Source organism: Homalodisca vitripennis, chromosome 6, assembly GCF_021130785.1.
Source record: "Homalodisca vitripennis isolate AUS2020 chromosome 6, UT_GWSS_2.1, whole genome shotgun sequence".
In the NCBI taxonomy this organism is placed as follows: Eukaryota; Metazoa; Arthropoda; class Insecta; order Hemiptera; family Cicadellidae; genus Homalodisca; species Homalodisca vitripennis.
In genome coordinates, this window is record NC_060212.1 from 113,774,217 (window position 1) to 113,798,322 (window position 24,106).

The window sequence follows — 24,106 nt, forward strand, 5'->3', positions numbered from 1 at the left end:
AGAGCTATCCCGCAACCTGGTTCAGACCCCACCATTATGGACTCTGCTCCCTTTTTGACGAGGATGTCTGCTTTCTCATTTTCATGAATGCCCCCATGGCCCGGCACCCAACCTGGTTATATTCTGGTTTTATAATTGGTAATCATAATAGCAAAGGTCCTTTTTACACTATTGCTGACTCGAATCCTGGAATCTGGAGTTGCTGTCACGGTTGCTCCACCATGCTTCGCGATCGTGTCTAAAACATCATATAGCACACAATTGTACACCTGATGAAAAAATGAGAACACATCTTCATCTAGATTACACCGGATGGTTGCTGAGTTACACAGACACCCTGATGAGGAGTTTGTTTTGAGCATCTTCATTACTGACTAATTTTTAGATATCTCTAAATGGAAGTAGACTCCAGATTCAAAGAGTCAAGTCTTTGACAGTACCTGATTTCAGATGCTACACTTCAGAATGTGAAATGGAGCTAAATTTAACATTCAAATTTTTTGTAATTCTGCAATTTGTAAACAATTGCTTGTAACTAAAATTATTTAAATTGCAGAAATATATTAGATTATATATATATATATATATATATATATATATATATATATATATATATATATATATATATTGATACAAGATATATACATTGGTAACTATGAAAAATCTGTGTTCCATCTACCAAAACAATCTTCTCTATCAAATCAACTATAGACACACATTATGGTGTTTTAACAATTTTTATATTTTGTTAGTAATATGATCATAATAATTCTCAGTATGATATCATTTTTGGAAGGAAAGTTTTGTTATAGGTTATGAGTAGGCTACATTAATTAAAATATACAAATCTAAATTTCACAAGATTGAACAGAAGAGTTAAAAATTATCCAAATGAATCCAAAAAGGAATTAAATTCAATTTCTTTATATCAACCCTTTAAGCCTTTAACGTGATCTAAAAGTGTCCTTGTGTAATTACTGATCAACCCAAAACTGGCGAAAGTTACTAAGGTAATTATATTAAAATAATATTTTTTCTAAAAATATTTCTAAAGCACTGCTTTATTAAAAGTATCCCAATAGATCAATTATCATTACTTAAAAACAATATATATATATATATATATATATATATATATATATATATATATACACACTACATAGTAAAATTTATTTTCAATTATTATACCGTACTATAACTTTACAGAAATTTGGCAACACTGTTTTACTATACAGCGGTACTATCAGAGAACTAATAATGATTGAGGCAAGGCCAACACAGAGTTTGCTTTGTAAGAGCAATTACTACCTCTTTTATAATGATAAGTTTATCTTTCCATTGCATAGTTTGCCTTTACTACGCGTCTTGTACAATTATTGTGAGAACCGCTGTATAAGTGATATCAAATTTGTGTCTCCGTAAGTTAAAATTTTAAAATTATGGATATTAAGGTATGATAAATTATTTACAACCGTTAAGTGTTTAATTAAAACATGTGGGGTTTACTTCCATTTTACTTTTGTTTATCATTAATGGAAGTGCAAAGTGTTTTCAAACTAGAGCCAATTCATGTTATGCCTAGACCTTCTGGCAGTAATCACTTGGGAACACCTTTATTCTTGACACCTCTGTTACAAAAAGGACACCATGCAACAGCTCAGGATCTGTCCAAAGTGGAACCGAATATTGGGAACATACTGAGTTACTCAGGATTTTTCACTGTCAACAAAAATTGCGACTCACATTTGTTCTTTTGGTTCTTTCCTGCTCAAAAAGTCAACTGGAAAGATGCACCACTTCTGCTATGGTTGGATGGAGGGCCAGGGAGTACATCTCTGCACGGTGTCTTCGATAGGCAAGGTCCATTTAAATCTTACAAGGAAGGCCTCAGGAAGCGTACATACTCTTGGAATATCAAAAACAATTACCTGATCATTGATCAACCTGTTGGAACAGGCTACAGTTTCACAGGAAAACACTGCTATCCTGAAAATGAAACAGCAGTCGGTGAAGATCTTTACCAAGCTGTTTTGCAGTTCCACCAGTTGTTTCCAAACTTCCAGAAGGGGAAGTTTTTCATTTCTGGGTCATCATACGCCGGTCACTATATTCCAGCCCTAGGACATATGATTCTGAAGTACAATCCATCTGCAAAGGTAAAGATCAACTTAACCTCAATACTAATAGGAAACGGTTGGTTCGATCCAGTAACTCAAGTAGAATACAGTGACTACCTTTATCAGCACGGTTTCATAGATGACTCAGTAAGGAATATTTATGAAGAATATCAAAATAATTTTAAACGTCAAGTTGCAGCAAAAAACTTTATAGGTGCCGGTTACACCATCAGCTCAATAAATACAACTTTGCGTAGAGAAAACGTTGGTTTCCAAGTGAACTATGAAAATTACTTATACTTCCCAAATAATGCAAGGAGAAAGCAGAATTGGCATGAATTTATCCAATCATCTGAAGTTCGAAAGGCATTAAAAGTTGGAGACTTGCCATTTCAGTCAGGTGACAAAGTTTTTGAGAGTCTGTCGTTAGATCTTGTACAATCAGTGAAACCCTGGGTGGAAGAACTGCTGGAAGTGTACCCGATAGTTTTCTACAACGGTCAGCTGGACGTTATCTGTGCATATCCGATGATGATCAAATTCCTTCGCTCTCTGGACTGGAGTGGGCAATCTCAGTACCTGAATGCTACCAGGACAAAGTGGTGTGTGGGGGAGGTGGGTATCATTATAAATTATTACGTACAGTTTTATTGGCAGACTAAACAACTACATTATAATATCTACATCATGTTGTCAAAAAAAAAATTATCTACACTATTTTTAAACAGAAAAATATTTGTAGTTTAGTTGGGTTGGATCCAAGGAATCTTTCCACTACCTCCCCCTAACCTTTAGTAGCTAATTGTAGCGAAACACTGAGTGTATAATGCGTAGGGACACACCCCATAAGAATAGTGTTAAACTTATTTTAGCCTCAACTCTTATTTTAGTTCATAGAATTTTGGTATATGTCTTATTTTTAAGATATGATTAATACTAAAAGTGTACACTCTTTTAGTATTCTAACAATGAAAAATAAGCTAGAGATTTTTTCTTGAATAACTAATACAAATATTTAAAAACTAAAAAGCATTTGGATGCAGATTAATCATATCGTTAAAGTTAGACACCTCCCATAATGCCATGACTAAAAATAGTCATAAAAATGTTTGAAACAAAAGATTGTTCTTATTGAACAAAAATCAAGATGGGTCCCAATTCAGTCACAGACTCAAGAAATTAGTGCAGATCCATGTAGCTTGTTTACTTCCAAAGTGTACATAGATACTCATATTACGTTTTATTTATGAAAACAGGTTCATAGAATAAAAAATACTATTTCAATAATTACTATTACTTTTATTACCGTAATACTGTAATGACAAATAAATGGTGCTAACTTGTGTTTTTATTATTTGTTTATTAATCTTGTGACTTCTTTTGGGTGCTTCATGTAAGTTGTCCCAGATTTGATTAAAGGTAGTTAATGGAAAGGTTGAAATTAAGCTTCACCCTCCTCAATTATGTGCAAAGAATGTAATAAAAATATTTTCTACAATCCTAAAATACAGGACGTGATAGGAATTGAAGTTGGATTTTATTATGAACACTGATAATATTGTAAATCAATTGAAATCATGTTATAATGTACTTAAACATAACATTTTAGTAAATAATTAAAATGTAAAATGATAACCTTTTGGTTGAGCTAGGACGCCAAAAAGAATGGGAAAAGTATGTGATAAGCCTGTGACAAGTCTGAGCAGATATTAACTGTGTCTCTAGTGGCTAGCAAGAGACAACAGATATATCATGCAGATCATGATATAAGACAATTAGATCGGTTTTCACTAACTTTTTTCCTCATTAAGAATATTATTTTGAGGCTGTACTAATGGTAGTGAGTTTTGAAATTAGTAATTAACAGTAAATTCTATGGCTTTTGCTCACAATCTTTTCTTGTTGGCTGTGGTATCAAAGTGGTATTTTCCAAAAATAATTCTGAGAGACAGGCAGTGTTAGCTTGATTTAACTCCAGCCTTTCCCATACCAAAGTGCACCACAGTGAACTAAGTGTTCAATTTCTCTCCAAAAAGGGAGTGAAGTCCTTTATGGTGGCGTCAGAGCTGGGTTGCGGGATAGCTTTCTCCTACAGCAAAGCTCTTGTAAAAGATTGGAAAAAGAGGACAAGATACTTTAATTGGAGTAGGGGCTCAGGATTAAGACAATCGAAAATGTTTTTCTCTCCTTATGCTAAAGGGGTGGGCATCTCTCCTAGATCAGAGTAAGGAGGATATAAGAATGATAATAGGGATGCCGACAAAACACCTCATGAAGGTGTGCAGACTGATGAATGCAGACTATGTGAAGAAGAGGAGGAATCAGCCGAGCATATTTGGCTAAACTGTCCTGCCATATCTAATATTCGGAAAAGATTCCTATGGGCATATCTCCTCAGCTCCAAGTACATCAGAGAACAGGAGCTCTCAAATCTGATCAGCTTCTGTAAAAGTCTCATATTCTGAGGATACAAATATAAGTTAAGGAGGCGCAAAGGTCCTTATAGGACTAAATGCGGGACAACCGTCTCTTCCCCTCAGGAAAAAATGTTCATTCATAACCTTCATCATCTATGATTATAAATACTTGGCAGATTGGAAAGCTTGGGTCAATTATCATTCCCAGTTTTTACAGCTGTTACCCATTCCAAGTGGATTCGCTCGGGCTCAGAAATCCATTACACATGATCATCGAGAACAACCAGTGGTGTAACTAAGGCGAGGAGGGGATAACAGCAATAGAACCCCACCCCTAAAAAAGATATACATAACAGAAATCCAAGTTGTTTGGAGTACAGCAGTTTTACTTTGAATTGTGCATATCTAATTAAAATTTATATTTACTCCCCTTCTTTGGTGAGCTCATCAATCAGTTTCATCCCTCCCCCAAAATCAAGTCCTAGTTACGCCACTGAGAACACTAGTTAGTAATTATAAGGAGTGGTGGAGGGAGAGATGGTAGCCCAGAGCACTTCAAAGTTTGGCAAAAGGATTTCAACTCAAGGAGAGACCAAATTTCACAGCATAAACAGTGGACATACCACTTCTCTTGGAGTTTCGGTTAGGATGATGATCCCAAGAGAAGGCAGCATTACTTACTTGCCAGAGAACACTTAATAGCCGCATTAAGCATCCTGATGCTGTAAGTAACAGTTCAGTGAATGGAATTTCTGCATTCTTTCATTTTCATGCCGCGAAAGTGGCTAAATACAGGAATAACTATCTATTGAAGCTACGTCTGTCTCAGAAGTTCGATAGTGTTGATGCTTTATGTATTGTCTGCTTAAATGCTTGATGTGGAAGTTTTGATGTTTTAAAGACTTTTTGGGTTTCGAGTATCAGCGGCTCAGAAGGATCACCTTTAGATTGCTTGAGTACAAAGCAACATGGGACCTGGTAGTCCATTTAACCATCCTAGATGTGTAAGCTGGGAATATTAAGAGGATCATTGTACCTTGTTGTAAGATACTACTTTTACCCAGCAGGGATTACTTCTGGCTAGTTTATGCCTTCCAGTTGAGCCTACTACTGGGCACAGCAAAAACTAATGTGTCACTTAAATCTGGGCAACCTTATGGATGTCCAGGAGCTGCACATCACTAACCACAAATTTCAAGATTCTGGAGTACAAGGGCAATTCGATAAGTCTAGTCTACTGCGGGAGACGACAGTTGGGAGTTGGTGGGGTTCTTTCCGTAACTATCGGAGGTTCTTGCTAGCCTCAACAAGGGTATGCTACCCCTGCTTGCTTTGACTGGAGAGGCTGGTTCAGAGCTGGCCTCCCCTTCCTCCGAAGGGACATGACTTTGAGATTAGTGCTCTAATTCTTTCTCATGGATCAATAGAAGGCGGCCCCTACCCCCTAACCTTACCCGTCCTGAATATCCTGTCACTCCGGAAGCAGTGCTAAGGTTCTTACAGGACTAAGTGCAATTTATAAGCTTCTTGTCCTAAGAAAACAAAAAAAAAGATACTACTTCAATTTCTTCCCCACCCATATCCATCTACACAACTGGTGATTGAACAATATAAAATGTGTTCCAGGAGTTGGCCGGTTACTACAAGGGGGTACACAACATGTACGACGTGTTGGTGCGTGATGCAGGCCACAATGTCCCTCTTGAGCAGCCATTCTGGGGCTACCTCCTGGTCAACTCTATCACCTCAGGGTCATCGGGCAACCCCCTGCACGCTCTCACACCTTGTAACTCGACCAATTGAAACAGAGATAATCATAAATAATCTTAGAGTTGGACAGTCAACAAGATAACCTGCACAGGAAGCTCTATTCTGTGAACTGATTGCCACTTAGGTGGAAATGTTCAAAGCGGACGTCATTTGATAATGTAAGGTTATTGCTTGTTTTCACTATTGTTTATAAGGAACTCAGCAGATATGCAAACCACAATATTGTAATGTGAAAGGGAACATTGTACTCAGTGAGAAATACTGCTTGATGAAAATTAAAACAGCCCATAAAACTTAAACATGCAATAGATAAGGTAGAATAGAAGGGGGGGAATTCATTATTCGTTTTAACTCTCTTAATTGTTGCCTCACTATATTAAAAATTGCCCTTTGAAAAAGAATTGTCTAACACTCTTATATTATATTTTTGGTCAAAAGAGAGAACAGGGACTCTTGTTCAGCAGATGTATTATTACTTTTCGACTCAAACATTAAGAATTGAAATTCTGCACATTTTACTACAAAATATTGAAGAAAATCACACCCATTGTTAATGACAGATACTGAATTAATAAATCCCTCACTGTGAAATAAATGTATAATTTGGGAATCAGTGAAATAATTATTAAATAACAGAAATTTTGTACTATACAATGCCATACTTAATAATAATAATAAATAAAATTATAATAGTAATAAAGTGCTCAATTTAAAGCATGATCACAATACACAATTGATGTATAGTTATAATCATTTGTACAAATACTGTATATTTTGTATACTTATTTTATGGTAAGTGATATATAATAATTATTCTAAAACAAAAATTAACTGGAATTTGGACATTTGCTGTCGTTATATGTTACAAAAATAGAATACTACTTCGAGGATTGGAGTTTTTCCTCTTCTTTAGGTTTGAAAAAACTTATAACATAAAGTTAAGGTGCCATATAAAAGTTTACGCCCAAAGTTAAATATTTGGCATAGAACTCGGCAAGGTCAAACTTGGCAACAGAACAAATTGTAAATTGATATTTTAGACTGTATATCTCAATTCAATCTCTTACCTTTTTCTCTCATGTATGCAGCATATATTTTGTAATGTGTTTGTGCTATGTGGTTACATAATTTGTGCTTCTTCTCGACCTAAAGTATGTGCTACAATTTTTTACAAACAACTTGTCCAGCTGTTAAGATTGACTTTGAAAAGTTCTTTTTAAATAGTTTTTATGTATGTCTTTCCAACTATCAAATAACCAGAGGTGAACAATTCAAACACTTCCTCTAAAATTATTAGTAAACATTTTTTACTGAATAATAACCTTTTTAAGTGATATTTTTGGTTAACATCTCTGCTAAACAACCCATTTTAAATAATGTGCATCTTGAGCTGTGCTTACATTATTTATTTTTTCCAAACTCCTTGTAGACCATCCTCCATTGGATGTGAAGAGTTACTGACTACCTTAAAACTATTTCTTAAGTTCAGTATTGATTTACTAAGTTTAACTTTCACAACTTGGGCCAAGACAAGAATATTAAACCATTAGAACAGGACATACATAGTAAATGTTTCAAACTTTAAACCAGCATAACTTTTAGTAGTAAGAGTAAACCTTTTCAAGTTAGATTTGCAGTATTGTACTATACTAATACAGACCTTTAACACATTGACTGCAAAATTTTCGCCTATAAGGGTTACTGGATACTGAAAAAAACTAAACAGTCTGCACCCGTAGGCAACGCGTCACGCCGGCGATCCCACCTTATGGCGCGCAAAGGTCCTTTGGCTTGCCGGCGATCCACCCACACTGAACGGGTCAATTCAATGTACTACTCGACCTATGCTCTAATTTAAGATTTCCTACTGACTCCTTGCAGGTCATCCCCCTGACATGACAAAAGAATGGTAGTTACTTCAAAAAGTACATTTATAGGAGCAGTAATGATGTACCAAGTTTTATTGCTTTACTTGTAATCGTTTGGGAATTATCAAGTCTGTGGGGGACTTTATTAACACCATGTATATCTACCTATAACTAGCTGAGGTAGGTCCAGTCTGAGATGCTTTGGGCTTAGCACTGGTAAAGGGATGAATATATGAGGTTGTATGTAAATTAAATATATGGAGATAATTATTGACCTTGTTCTTTATAATGCCATAATTACAGAACAAAATTAGCAGTAAAAAATAGTTTAGTTATATGTGTCTATTTTAAATATCAATTTATTTCATATGTCTATAAGATCATTGCCTTCATTGTAATTACTCTCATTTTTCAAATTGTGATACTATTTCATTTTTGTTATTTATTTGTTATTTTTGATTTTTTACAGGTAAAATGTAAGAAATAAACATTTGGTCTTAACTTTGCCTTTTTAAAGTTTGATTAATTATTTATTATTAATTACCAATCAATTAATATTAAACTTATAATGTTACTTTAACTAAATAATAATATGTAGTACTATAAATACTGATTAGCAAATTTTTTTAGTGGTAGATGAAACAAATTTTCATATATACAATTTGGATTAAGAAAATAAGTAATAATAAAACATACCTCAAATACTTAAAACAATTATTTCTTTATGTTTGTACAAACCAAAGCACAAACCGTTCTTGCTCGTTTCCCTTTATTTATTGTAAAATCTTTTTATTTATTTAAAGGCTTGATGAAAATATTACCTTGAATTTTTATAATTTCTGAGTAAAACAAGGATGTACAGTCATCATTTTCACTCTACCATTTGTAACTAAGTAATTTAAAGTATTGATGAAATGATTTTTGATACATGTCTGGTTTAAAATGAACAAAGAAGTACACAAGAAGGAGGTTTTGTAATTATTATTGACTGCCTAAAAACTGGTTTAATGGATTTCCCAATTAAGTATTTTTCAGTTTTCATTTTAATACACTTATAAAGTAAACACAATACGATTAATATGCATGAATTTTGCAATACAGTTATCAAAGGTGTGGTATGCCTAAGATAACAAGCGGTGGTTGGTAATATCCGTTCAAATTGCGATAACCAAATGATTGTAACTTGGAAATTAGTTTATTTTGTCTGTGTGCAACTGGCAGTAATCAACAAAATGAGATTGCAACTACCTCTTCTAGTCTTTACTGTGTTTTTATCAAATGCTACAGGTTTTTTAATAAAACATGAAATAATTGTATTCCCTGTACCTACTGATGTTGACTTAGGAAAGCCTCTACTCTTAACACCTTATTTAGAGGAAGGTGATTATGAAAAAGCCCAAAATCTCTCTCTAGTAAAACCGGAAATCGGAAATTCAACGAGTTATTCTGGATTCTTTACTGTGCACAAAAAATGTGAGAATAACCTGTTCTTTTGGTTCTTCCCTGCTCAAAGATCGGATTGGGAGGATGCACCATTGATACTTTGGCTACAAGGAGGTCCAGGAGCTCCTTCCTTGTACGGACTCTTTGAAGAGCTTGGACCTTTTGAATCATTTGAGACTGGATTGAGGAAACGTAAATATTCTTGGAACAATGAAAACAACCTACTCTTCATAGACCAGCCAGTGGGAACGGGCTACAGCTTCACCGGGAAGGAATGCTACCGTACAAGTGGAGAAGAGGTCGGTGAAGATCTTTACAACGCAGTTGTACAGTTCCATGAGTTATTTCCGAATCTGCAAGGCAACAAATTTTTCATCAGTGGAGAATCGTATGCGGGACATTATATTCCTGCACTTGGCCACAAAATTCATGAACACAATCCTTCAGCCAAGGTGAAGATCAATTTAGTTGCAATGATGATCGGTAATGGATGGAGTGATCCTGTAAAACAAAGCGACTATGGAACCTTCCTTTACAACTTAGGATTTATTGATGATGAAGCAAGAGAAATCTACAAAATCCACCACGAAATGTTTGTGACAAGTGTCTCAATAGGTGACTGGTATGGAGCATTTCAATTATGGGCAAGCATGATATCATTTTTAAGGGCTGAGTATGTTGGTCAAGTGAGCATATACAACTATCTACCAACATCTGACAAAGAAACACAAAACTGGTATGAGTTCGTGCAGTCAGCTGAGATACGGAAAGCTCTTCACATTGGAGATTTAGAATTTCATAATCTCTCGAAGGTGTATAGAAAACTTGTACCTGACTTTGTAAAATCAATAAAACCCTGGGTGGAAGATCTACTGGAGTTCTACCCAATGATCTACTACAGCGGTCAACTAGATATCATTTGTAACTATCCAATGACCGTCAGCTTTCTTCGTTCCATGACATGGAGTGGAGAGGCTCAGTATCTGAACGCCACCAGGACCAAGTGGTGTGTGGGAGAGGTAAATTTTAAGTATACTACTAGAATTTTAGAATAGTTTTAGAATTTTAGAAAAGTAGTACTAAAATACAAACAGCACAAAATTGTCCTCTCTCTACATAATGTACAAGGCATTTCACTGCTTTTACACTCCAAGAAATCTAGAAAGTCTAGATTGGGATATTGTTAAAACTCCATTTTATACACACAAAAAAATCTTTTTAAAAAGAATGTTTGTATAGATTTTTGCTTTTTACACAATTTAATGAACTGTAAACATTTTTAAATCACTAGAGCTTTTAAAATTGGTTTTTTGGGTAAGTCCTTATTTTAAGCACTATCAACTTTAAAAGTACAAATCATCAATCTAGAGAACTTTATTTTCACACAGTGGCAATTAAGGGTTACAATAAATAATTGAGAACCAAGAGCACAGTGCTCGAAGGGAAGACCAAAACGTTCTTATTTTCTCTTATAATATACTTGTAAAATGAAGAAAACAGTGATTAGATATATTATTAAAGATATGGTGATTTACGTCTGGTTTTATATGTTAATAACAAAAGGTTTGAAAATTAAATTTTATTGAATAAATAAAAACAAAAGAAAAAATCAAATCTAATTTATCTTAGGACAAATTTGGATTAATGTCAATGAAAACAGCCTAAAAATGTAATATTTATTGTTAAGAAAACAATGTAAATCCAATGCAGAGTTCTCTTTGGATACTAAATTTATTAAAGGAAATCCTTTGGAACCTAAGTATTAATTTTGACTTGGTGATGTTTGTGTTGGAGTAATTCCATAAATACACATTATGTTTTTGGAGGAATGTCATATTAAAAATTAAAATATTTTGCAAATATTACTGTATAAAAAAATAACATATTATTTTTTTCATTGACTGGTATGATTTATACAGGGTGTCAATTAAGTCTGGAACCTCTTTTTTAATTTTTGAACCATAATAGAAAGAAATACCAAAGTTCTCACGTGCTTACTGGTGATAGTAACGCACACATCTGCCCAATTACCGACCGGATAATCCCTTTGGGGGACGGTCCACAAGGAGTCAGACATAATTCTTAAATAGCAGCATAGGTCAAGTTTTGTATCAAATTAAAGGTCTTACTTAGCAGAGTACAATGCTGCAAACCGGACTTCAAAAGGTGGATTCATTCAGTAGTTATAGCTATTTGAATTTTAAAACAATTGAACAATGTAAATTATTAAGTATTACAAGTAAACACCAATTTTTAAGTACCTGTGATCAAAGTAAGATTTGAATAAATGATTTTCAAATCAGTTCAATTATATTTCGAGAGTAACAATACTAATGAAATTGAAAATTATGTGACGTTTTGTACATGGCTTTTGATGTACAAAATGAGACTGGGTTTTTAAAATGTGTCTTTAAAATAACAATGGTGTTAACCTATAACATAAAAATAGTTATGTGCTCATTACATGACCACATAATACAAAGAAAATATATCTAAGATCTACTTAAAACATATTTTTATGTTTATTTTCAACTATTAAAAGATTTATTTGAACTAACAGAAACATTACAGGATGTTTTATATGAAAATGAAGGTAATGATAATCATGCTTTATTGTTAGAAGACAATAACATATAATACTTGTATCACAAATGTCCTACACTCAACTTAAACATTCGTTATAACAATAACATACTCAGACATAAGTAACTCCATTTACACATCTTTTATACAGTTAAGTACCCGACTCTTAATTTTTGGAACAAATGAGGTTTCTACTTTTTTGTCATCCCAGCAATTCATCACAAATTTGTCAACTGAGTAAAATGCTTTTGAAAGCAGCAGGGTTTCTAACTGAGCTTTTTGATTTTTTTTCCATTTAGTTGTTTGATACTTTCGGAGAGTACTGACTAAGGGTCCATCAGTAAATTACATAACACCCCATGAGGGGAGGGGGTTTTGACAGCATTACGCACTGTTAGGAAAGGTTTTACCGCAGTGTTACGTAAATATGAAACTTCAACAAGTAATTGTTTTAATTCATTCACAAAATTTGCCTATTTCCTGCCCAAATATTTTTATTTAGTATTATATTTCCCTCCCCCATAAGAAATCAAATGGAATGAAGTCTGAATCCTCCATATAAATGCCTCCTTAAATGATAAAGCAGTTTGGTTAAATCTGTTTATGTGAAGCGCTTTGGCCGAGTAGGAGTTTTTGGCATTTATATGGAGCCTAATTTTGACAGTAAAGATAAAAACTTTGTGAAACATTGCAAGTAGACAAACATATACATCCGAGAAAAAACAGCAAACAGTTCAAAAACATGTACACTTGTTAAATACTAGATTTACATTAATAATACATTTACTTTGGATTTTGAAATTGTGTATTATACTACAATATAATATGAATTCGGGGGGGGGGGGGGGTAGTGTTACTTTTACAAGTCCGTAACAGAGAAGGAAGGGGGAATCTTAAAAGTCTGATTTCAGCGCTAATAATCAAGAGAGGTTCCTAACTTGAAAAGGAAAATTTCTCAATGCATTGATTCTGTGTTGTTGGACATGAAATCTGTCCGCCTCTTGTTTTGTATTGGTGAACATGCACACCTTGTACTGATACAAATTTGTACTAATACAAAGTACAGGATTGCCTCAAGAATGTAGAGGCAAACAAAGTCAGTAATCCCAGTTCCTTAAAAGTATTTCTATACAACACTCTTAATTTCCAAATTCATAATGACTCTTACAACTTCTTTTGAGTCTCTAGACTCATTCCATCTTTGCTTGACACAGCAGCACTAGTTTCTAATTCCATATCCCAAATAAGGATAAATTAGACCATAAAAAAGTCTTCAGGACTTCAGTTGGAACATATCCTGCTAGCTACAAAAGGCAAAAAGTGATCATCCCAGTTTAGCCTTCTACCTAGGTAAATTTTTAGGAATTTGATTGAATTGATTTGGTCAAGAAGGAGATCATCCATTAACAGTAAAGATTTTGTTTCAAAATCTAGTTTTATCAATGCAAACTTCATAAAATTTATGTTAAATTTGTTTGTTTTCTGGTTAAGTTCAGATCAAAAAAATTGAATACTGGAATTCAACTTAGAACATGTTTCCAAGTCTTGAAAACTCTTGGATTCGAAGCAGAGAGTCATGTTCAGCATTCTGAGCCATCTCTCTATTCTGGATTGATTGATTCAGATTATTTACATAAATCAGAAAAATAATGGATCAAAGATTGATTCCTGTGAGACTCCATATTTATTTATTTATTTCAACGGTAAACCATTTTGTACAACATAACTTATAACAAAGGTGGCAGCTATCCATAACCAAGCACTTTACCTAATATTAATCAAAACAACAAAATCAAAACACAATCAGAGAAAAATAACAATAATAACATAAAGGATTATGGCGAGTTAAAATAAGGTTTATAATGAGTGTAATGATATCCATGGAATCTGAACAACAATAATTGCAAGTTAACAACAATAATAATACGTAAAGAGTCTGGGCGAGATAATAATATAAGTAGCAGCTAAATAACAAAAATTATATAACAATAATACACGTATAGAATCTGAACACAATAATAATAACAACGGAAACAGCTAACAACAAAAGTTATATAATAATAATGGCGAGTTACATTATGGTCTGACATTTATGTTATTACATTATTACACATATGTAATCTGAATGTAATAACACAAAGTCAATCTGTTTCAAAGTGTCTTGGTTGCACATATTGAACATTTAATTGAGGCCATATAAGCCAGATGATATTTTATTTATAATATAGCCTGTATTGTACATGTTGATTTCTTCTTACATTTTATTAAGTAATAAGCCCAGGAGTTTTCATTTAAGTTACCTACTTTTGATATGCTATGATTAAATACTTTTATGTTGAATTGGTAATTAAATTTCTATTCATATGTTTTAAGTTGTAGAATTAGTTTTCCTGATAGTGATTAAATAGGTTCTTGTCACAATTTTTAGTTATAGAGTTCAAAGCTGATTTTTCAATAATTTTTCAGTCTTTGTTTCTGTATAGTTTGCATCATCATTATCATATAAATACATTTCTTTTTTTATTATGTCTGGTAATCACCTGATATAGCAAATAAAGAGCAAAGGTCCTAAAATTTATCCCTGGAGAACACTGTATTTAATTACTCCTTGTTTATTTACATATTTATTTCTATGTTCATTGTTTGTGTATGTTAGTTCCACATACTGTTTACAGTTAATAATATGTGAAAAAAACCAGTTTAGTTCTCTATTTTTAGTAAAAAAACTCTGAAAGAATACTGATTACAGTAATTGATCATAGGCCACACTATGATCTGCTTGGGCTAAATCTGTGGATATTCCCAAAGGTTTCCTCAATGATATTTTGAATACAATCTACCATAGCAGTAACAGTTGATCTGCCTGATCAAAACCCATGTTGGTTGTCATAAAAAAATATTTATTTGTATAATTAATAATAATAATAATTTATAACTTGATTATACACAACTCTCAACAATTTGGAAAAACTGATAATAATGAAACTGGTCTCTGGCTTTCACCCACTTACGGGTCTCCTTTTTCGTATTTACAAAAAAGAACAACCTTAAGTATCCAATATGTCAAAAAATTCTCCAGTTATTAATAAAGAACTGGTATTGTGTGTTAATTGTAAAAAAAATATTTTAGCTCTTTGTATATTACCTTTCCATTCAGGCCTGTGGAATATTTATTCTTAAAAGAAGAGGTAACTTTTCCAACATTATCCTCTGCTACTTGATAGAATGTAAACCTTTGGAAATAATTATATTTCCCACCTACATTACTTAGATTAGTTGAAAGCTTTTGCGAAATCCCATCAATAATATTCAACATTTGATTGTCAACAATATCAATAAAAACAATCATTAAAAACACTATATACATCAACACGTCATGCTTACTTTTCAATGATCCTTCCTTGTTGCACACAATAAAGCTATTGCCTGACAACTGATTAATATGACCTACCTCCAAATTTAACAATTTCAGGTCATCCTTACAATGTTGAAAAAAATTGATTCTTAGCAGTTATAATTTTTCCTGAAGTTTCTTATTGCCAAAATGTTTAAATCCTCTCATAAATTTTTCTACGTTAATTAAATTGTTCCTCTCAATTTTTATGTCTTCTGACATCCAATTATTCTTCGAGCATCTTATATGTTTTACAACATGTACCTTTGGGAAAGCTAAGATTAAAATTGTATAAAAAAAGTTTTAAGAATACATCAAATTTATCATTTAAATTAGACATATACACATCCACCCAACTTTCAGACTATAAAAGTTTTTAAAATGTTTGAACGTTAATCTCATTAAATGGTACCTTTACTAATGTCTATACTTCGTACTATCATACTTCATTCTAACACAAACATTATAGACGTTACCAACTTCCATCATTTGACCGTCATTATCAGGTACAGCAGTAATGATTTCCTCAACCTTCACAAAATTTGTATGAATATTAGTAGTGAATTCAATCAAATAAATTGACAATACTGATATAGTTGTAATGCAGCTTAAAAAATCTACAGTGTAAAAGAAACCATGTTGGGATATTGTATTCTTAAAATTCTGTAATGTAATGTTATAATTTATGGTAGTAATATTAATATCTCCAGCAACTATGATGTTTATGTAAATTTTATTCAAAATATAGAGGAATTGGTCTAGCTTCTCTAACAAAACTTTTTAGACAGACAATGTTTTTAAGACATATAAACAGCCCAGTGCGGTGGTAAATTTGAGCTATTGAAATACAAGTTATATTTTTGGATTGCTTATGAATACTATATTTATTTTATTACATAATCTAAATATTTCTAGAAACTTCCAGGGATTTTTAATATTTTATTTTATTAATATTTTAATTTTGAAATGACCGTTAGTGTTACTTATTTAGATACTTATTACTAAATATGTCACCAAGCAGCTTTATCTTTTTCTTGCGGTTATATTATACTAGAAAGTATCAAGTTCCCAAGGATAGGAGTGTGGTCAAAAAACACTTTGTCGTTAACAATGATAATGGTCATGCCTGAATAATCAGGGGTGAAGGAAAATTGATAATAGATTGATTAGATATTGGTGTGGAAACATCGGGTTGTAGAAAGATAAAAACTCTTGTGTTGTTTTGGTAACACAACTTGACTTACGTCGTCTAAACAACAATGTTGTATAAGTTACAGTTTCTTACTTTTCTTACATTTTCACACAGTGTTTACAGTTTTTTAAGGCCTACACTCATAACACCATTATCTCCGAAAACCGATGAAGACTTAGGGGAAACCGATGAAGACATAGGGGAAACCTTATACTTAACTCCTCTGCTGGAGAAAGGGGATTATAAGAATGCCCAGCTGTTGTCCAAAGTAGAACCAGATATAGGAAATGTGACAAGTTACTCAGGATTCTTCACCGTCAACAAGGAATGTGGATCAAACCTGTTTTTCTGGTTCTTCCCTGCACAGAAAGAAAACTGGAGGGATGCACCATTGATCCTCTGGTTACAAGGGGGTCCTGGAGCTACATCTTTGTATGGGATATTTGAAGAAATTGGACCTTTTAGTTCTTACGAAGAAGGTCTAGAGAAACGGAACAGTTCATGGAACACAGATCACAATCTCCTTATCATAGACCAGCCTGTCGGAGTGGGCTTCAGTTTCACAGACAAAGACTGCTATGCAAAGAATGAAACAGACGTTGGAGAAGATCTTTACAGAGCAGTTGTTCAATTCCATGAGCTATTTCCAAATTTTCAACAGAATAAATTTTTCATATTCGGAGAATCTTATGCTGGTCACTATATTCCTGCATTAGGCCACACAATCCACAAGTACAATCCTTCTGCCTCCGTCAAAATCAACTTAGCGGCCATGGCAATAGGAAATGGATTCAGTGATGCCAAAACACAGTTTGACTACGGCAATTATCTTTACTATATTGGACTGGTTGATGATGCTGGGAAGAATGAATACATGAAATATTATAATGATTTTCTGGTGGCAGTTGAAGATAAAAGTTGGTCTGAAGCTTCTAAAATTCATCAAGCATTCATGGGTGACTTATATGAGGAATATGTTAGTTCTAAAGTAAATATGTACAACTATCTTCCTGGCGAACCTAAAGAACGACAAAATTGGATTCAATTCATGAATTCAGCCAATATTCTAAAAGCTCTTCACATTGGGGCTCTCTCATTCCATATTGGTAATGACGCTTATGAAGCACTCCTCCTCGACATTGTGCAATCAGTGAAACCCTGGGTGGAAGAACTGCTGGAAGTGTACCCGATAGTCTTCTACAACGGTCAGCTGGACATCATCTGTGGTTATCCGATGATGATCAAATTCCTTCGCTCTCTGAACTGGAGTGGGCAATCTCAGTACCTGAATGCTACCAGGACAAAGTGGTGTGAGGGAGAGGTAAGTTTGCCACTCGTGTATTTCTTTATTTAATGACTAATAATAAAATTGTACCCTTATGGACACTTATCTTCTGTAAACACATCACCTAAATGAAGGTTCTCGTACTTTAATTTTTTTTAACTTGTCACACAGTTTAATAATTAATAATTTTGAGTATGAGACTGATATGAGAATTCGTTACAATTTTTAATAGATTGTTTAAAGAACTACAGCCGGATATTTCAATGACACCGAGATGTAACAAGGCCAAAATTAAAATTTTTCAACTTAGCCAGTTTCTTGAGAGAGAGTGATAGCCCATCCTAAACTTTACAATTATTGACTCCGTACTAAATTGACTCACTATCTTGTTTTCTACTTATTTAAAAATTTTCCTCCTAATAGGGCTTCATAGCTACGCCAAAGTTTAATTCTGAGTCATTAAACATTGTGGCAATATCGTCCCTAGTCCTTATCCTTAGTGTGGTCCTAGTGGTTTCTCCTGGACAAAAAGTCTCGAAACTGATTAGCTACAAGGTTAAGCTACTTTAAATCTTACGCACCAAATACAATTCACATCTTCTACTGTATACAAAAATATTGATTTTATATTATACGATTTTAAACAACTTTATCTAAATTTATACCTAGAGAAAACTGTGTAATCATCTATATTCTTGGGTAACTAGCAAGAGAAAGAAGAAGACTACACCATCGTATTCATAATTGTTTAGTTATAAAGCTAATAAATTGTTCCTAATTGTACATAACCAACACTGTATAAAGATACCATTTCACTACAAATAATTTATTCGTTTAGTTTTTATTTTATTTATAAAGAAATTGTTGCTTAAAACTGTTATGAAATATAATTATTTATAAAATATAATATACATTTGTTACACATTTTTAAGTAAATTAGTTATATTAAACTTAATTTAACTTATGAAATACAATGTTCATATTAAAACTATCTACATATTGTTAATTTTTTTATTAGATTATGATTTTTCATGTATATTTAAATATCTAGATTTAAGAGAACCCAAACAAGAATTTAAAACCCAAAATCTTTCCCCTTACCAGAACACTCTCATCTCAATAATCTTAAATTGCCTTTGCAAAAAACATTTTCTGAAAACTGGTACATAACTAAAATCTCATCCACTAGTTTGTTTTTAAGGTTAGTTCACTCAAGTTTTTTCCTTAATTTAAAGAAAACAAGAAATTTTATGTTAATAACTATAAGTTACATTTGAGCAACGATTCAGTAATAATAATGAAAATGGTTATTTTGTAAAATTGATAAAAGTGTAAAACTAATAATAATTAATAAAAAAATTAAATTATACAGTAAAACTAATTATAACTTTTGAATAGGATGTGTTAATAGTTCCTTTTACTTCTTCAAACATAGTATAGATGTATTTGATATAGTATATTATGTATGTATACATAGGTGTAAACAAACAAAATTTGTTACATAGGTGGAATTGATAATATGCCTTTTTCATTTTTTTAAGTTTTAAACAAAGAAGAACTTAAAATTTTTGAATACAGCTTTTAACACAATTTTAATACACATTGTCTACCCAAATTACTAAATGTTAGAATGAAATTCTGTTTAAAGCCTTAATTTGTAAAAAAACTTTAACTAAACTATTTTACTTGTTTAATGTTTATTATTTACTGTGTTACTAAACAAAAAGCTATGCCAAAAGGAGAAATTTTTCATCAGCAGAAAATCTTATTCTGGGTTACACCTTATGATACCAATGATTATTTAGGAAAGCCCTTGAAGTTAAAACCCTTGTTGGAAAAAGGCAAGTATAAAGAAGCTCAACATCTCTCTTGAGTGATGCCTGACATTGGGAACATAACAAGTTATTCTGGATTCTTCACAGTCAACAAAAAATGTGATTCTAATTTGTTTTTCTGGTTCTTTCTTGTCCAAAAAGATAACTGGAAGGAAGCACCTTTACTACTTTGGTTGCAAGGAGGCCCAGGGAATATTTCGATGTATGGACTTTTTGAAGAGCTTGGACCTTTAGAATCCTACCCAGAAGGTTTAAAGAAGCGACAATACTCATGGAATGTAGAGAATAATTTGCTCATCATCGATCAACCAGTTGGGGTTGGCTACAGCTTCACAGGGAAAAGTTGCTACCCTCAAAATGAAACGGCAGTCGGAGAAGATCTTTACCAAGCAATGGTTCAGTTCCATGAGTTGTTCCCATTCTTCCAACAGGGCAAGTTTTTCATCAGCGGAGAATCTTATGCTGGCCATTATATTCCTGCACTGGGCCACACAATACAAAAACACAATCCTTCTGCTAAAGTGAAAATAAACTTAATAGCAATGCTGATTGGAGATGGATGGAGTGACCCTGTTTCACAGATCGACTACGGAAGTTATCTCTATCAGACTGGATTCATTGATTACACAGCACGTGATGTCTACAAAAGCTACCAGGATAAGTTTGTGCAGGAAGTCGCAGAACAAGACTGGGCTGATGCTTCTGTGACTTGTGACGCTCTTAATGGTACTTTATATGTTCGTTATGTTGGGAATGAAATAAGTGTGTATAATTACATTCTTCAACCTTTTCAAGAGACACAAAACTGAAATAAATTTATACAAACAAGTAAAAAATGTAATGAAAAGTGCTTCATGTTGGAAACCTCTCATTCCAAGGTGGTGATGCCACTTATGACCAATCTGCATGAGAACACTAAAGAACTAGGAATCAGAATTCCTAGTTTATGGACAGTATCTATATGAACCGTGAGGTATTTTTCACTGTTTATTATTCAATTTCAGTTCTTTTTTCTTGTTTATATTTACTGTTAGTTTAGTAATACAATTTTGTAAATATTTGTACAATGTTACATCTGAAGAAGTACGCTGAAATGTACAAAAATGTATTAAGTTTACCAATTTTTGGTTTTTTCATTTTTGTATGAAGAGAATATATACTCTTCCTTTTGAATATTAATAATAGTTTTCCAATACACCCCTATAATGCCAAAAAGAACAACTAAATCAATCTTAATTATCACAATCTTCAGATCGACGCCAAAAAGATAACAACCTCTATTGGGGCAAAATTTCTGAAGAATGTACTTGTCAGGATAAAGAATGAAAGGAAAATTTTGATATTTTAGAAAAATATAAAGAACTTGCATATTTAATAGCGTACTTCATTCAATTGACAAGTTTTACAATTAATTAATTTGAGCTTGCATTAATTTTTAAAACAATATTATTTTAGTTTATTAATTAAGTTATCATAGTTTTAATTTAATTGTAATAAATAATGTCCAATGTAACACTATTCCATGTATAACTTTATATAATGTATGAATAAAGGGATTTGAAATTGAAATATGAAGCACTCCTCTACGATATTGTGCAATCAGTGCAACCCCGGGTGGAAGTACAACGGTCACGTTGACATCATCTGTGTCAATGTTTAGCCGATATGATTATTGTAAATAATAAATTTGAAGAGGAGCTCTTCAATACGATTACTTTAAAAAAATACAATTAAAAATTAGAGTTGAGTGCCTGTAATTATTCTAAAAATCTGGTATGTTACAGGAACTTGCCGGTTACTACAAGGGGGTGCACAATCTGTACGACGTGTTGGTGCGTGATGCAGGTCACATGGTACCAGCAGACCAACCTCTCTGGGCCTATACCCTTATGAACTCTATCACTTCGGGAACACCAGATAACCCTCTGCATGCCCTTACACCTTGCTAAACACTACTATCAGTCTTATTGTCACTTAATTAAATAATGATACTATACGTCTGCAGACAGCTCCTTACATGCTCTCACACCCTGAGATCAGCAGAGAATTATCAATACTTTTATCATTTAGTTAGCTGATAATATAATATACCATTTTTGTCATTTTTTATACCACTATTCTTGCAGGGATTTATTAATTTGTGACATAATATAATTCTAGAAGAACTCTTTAATAAATGTTCACTCATTCGTCCATTTTAGTAGTTTAGATTCATTCAATTGCTTGTTCTTTTTTTGAAATTTAAGAAAGTTAATTTAATTTTGTTATTGGCTTGTAAACATTTTACAGGATGGATATGAATGTATCCAAATAGTAGATTACTTTCAGAGATGATTGACTGAACAATAATGATATTTTTAAAAGCATTGAATCTTGAGTTCATTTTCAGATTTACAAGCTTGATATACTTATTATTCTGTTATCATCTATAGTAACCACCAAAAAACTATAATGAGCTATCACTATAAATTGATATATGGTAACACCCTGTATATGGAATACTACAGTATTTTTGTTCTATTGGGATTACTTTATATATTGGGCCTCATTCGTGTAAAATTTTCAACAACGGTCATCCCCAATATATTTATGGATTTTTCAATTCTGTCATTGATTTTGATTTAAAATTTTTCTACAGTGTTTCTAGATATTTTGAGATTTGAATCATCTGGGTATAGAGAATTATAGCTGAATTATGTATTAAGATTTTCTCATTCTATGCAGAGAACAAAGGAACAATAGGGGGCTAATTTTATATCCCTGTGGCTCTCCAAAATGTATTTTTTCAAACACTGAAAGTTATTCTGTTTAGATTAATATTAGATTTATCTGTTATTTCTGGAAATTGTACCTCCATGTAATGTATAATAAAACCAAGCTAAAACTAACTTTTCTACTTGCAGTTCCTATAGTATTTTTAGAACCACTCATGGTTGAAATTCTCAAATGTCCTTATCAAATCCATGAAGAGGTCAATTACATTCTCATCCCATCTATATAATCAATTCACTCCTAAACATAGTTGATATGGTAGATGTATAATGCCATCTTAGTGGATAATTCTGTAAGGAATCAGTTGAAAATATTACCTACAAACTAGTTTCAGATTATTGTAAATGTTTGAATAAGATGGGAAACAAGGATATTCAGGAATAGAGTTTGAATAATAGTAATGGTGGTCATTTTAAGTTTTTCATTTATGGCTGTTGTTGTGGATTTAAGAATACCCAAAGTACAGATAGAAAATCCAATACAGGTATTTCTAGCAATTTGTTAATTTGATTTGAATACTTGATGGTTTGAACTTTTAACACTGTTTTAGCAGTGAGCATAACAGTACAAAGTATAAAACAAGAGTTGTTTAAATTATGTAAAAAGTACACTTTCCTGGTTAAACGTGAACAATAAAAGACCTATAGCAAGACCTATTGTCAAGTGAAACTCACTGATAAAAGAGTAACGTTAAGACAGAGTTTAAGACACATGATTGATGATGACGTTAATTCCACATAAAATAGATGGTACCAAGCCAGCTTATGTTGGATTTAGAGTAGTAAACGTTTTCTCTGCTTACTTTGAAAATTTGTCGTTATTGTATTTAGTATTTACTAGAATAAACAAATTTTTATTTTCATCTTCAGATTTCACTACTAATGACACAATATTTCCATCGCCACTTCTGTAAGACGAATTAGTTCATTCCCTTATTCAAAATAGTTTCACAGTTAGGTTGAAGTAAAACAGATATAGTTTTATTATAAAATGCAACAACAAAAATTGGTTTTTTCAATAAAAAAAAAATGGGCTAGTAATGTTTTTAAATGTCGCAATTTTAACCAGTCAAGTTCACTTAAGTTTAAAGTAACAAGGGAAAGGTTTTTGCCGGTCTGTCTGCGTGTGTATATTTCATAGACAGACGAATATGTGTCTTACTAATACAAAGAGTACACCAGACCACATCACATAACAGGCTTCATTGAGGTTGCATGCAAAATTTCAAGTCTATAGTTCACTTGGTTCTGGAGATGTCATGGACAGACGGACAGACAATCATACAGAAAAGAAATTTTCACAGCCTCTCGGCAGACAGAAGAGAAATTGTGCCAGACTACTGCGAAATCAGCTTTAATAACACTCAGCCAATCCAATCTCATGGATGAATAAGCACCATCATTGAACTCCGACTTCATGCAAGATTTAAA

General features: G+C 32.8%; 3 protein-coding genes across 7 annotated transcripts in view; 2 read left to right on the forward strand and 1 right to left on the reverse strand.

Moving 5' to 3' along the window:
- Positions 1 to 24,106, reverse strand: part of LOC124364747 — a 149,141-nt gene that overhangs the window by 5,912 nt on the left and 119,123 nt on the right. The gene's annotated exons all lie outside the window — the stretch shown is intronic.
- LOC124364749 (venom serine carboxypeptidase-like) lies at positions 1,265 to 22,792 on the forward strand. 3 transcript variants are annotated; one of them, XR_006922647.1, is made up of 3 exons: positions 1,265 to 2,732; positions 6,161 to 6,462; positions 21,689 to 21,904. XR_006922647.1 is itself a non-coding variant. In XM_046820460.1 (2 exons), the coding sequence occupies exons 1-2, from the start codon at positions 9,345 to 9,347 to the stop codon at positions 21,851 to 21,853; spliced, it is 1,455 nt and encodes a 484-aa protein (XP_046676416.1). In that variant the 5' UTR covers positions 8,982 to 9,344; the 3' UTR covers positions 21,854 to 22,792. The 3 variants fall into 3 exon arrangements, 2 of the variants coding, with proteins under 2 accessions (XP_046676416.1, XP_046676417.1); XM_046820460.1 differs by lacking the exons at positions 1,265 to 2,732; positions 6,161 to 6,462 and adding an exon at positions 8,982 to 10,634 and having other exon boundaries at positions 21,689 to 22,792; XM_046820461.1 differs by lacking the exons at positions 1,265 to 2,732; positions 6,161 to 6,462 and adding an exon at positions 16,766 to 18,105 and having other exon boundaries at positions 21,689 to 22,792.
- LOC124364752 (venom serine carboxypeptidase-like) lies at positions 19,680 to 21,376 on the forward strand. Its single transcript, XM_046820468.1, has one exon. The coding sequence runs from the start codon at positions 19,946 to 19,948 to the stop codon at positions 20,711 to 20,713; it is 768 nt and encodes a 255-aa protein (XP_046676424.1). The 5' UTR covers positions 19,680 to 19,945; the 3' UTR covers positions 20,714 to 21,376.

Coding starts and splice junctions, on each gene's coding strand:
- LOC124364749 (XM_046820460.1), top strand. CDS start 9,345: ATGATTGTAACTTGGAAATTAGTTTATTTTGTCTGTGTGCAACTGGCA. Junction 10,635..21,688: donor CCAAGTGGTGTGTGGGAGAG/GTAAATTTTAAG, acceptor GGTATGTTACAG/GAACTTGCCGGTTACTACAA.
- LOC124364752 (XM_046820468.1), top strand. CDS start 19,946: ATGCCTGACATTGGGAACATAACAAGTTATTCTGGATTCTTCACAGTC.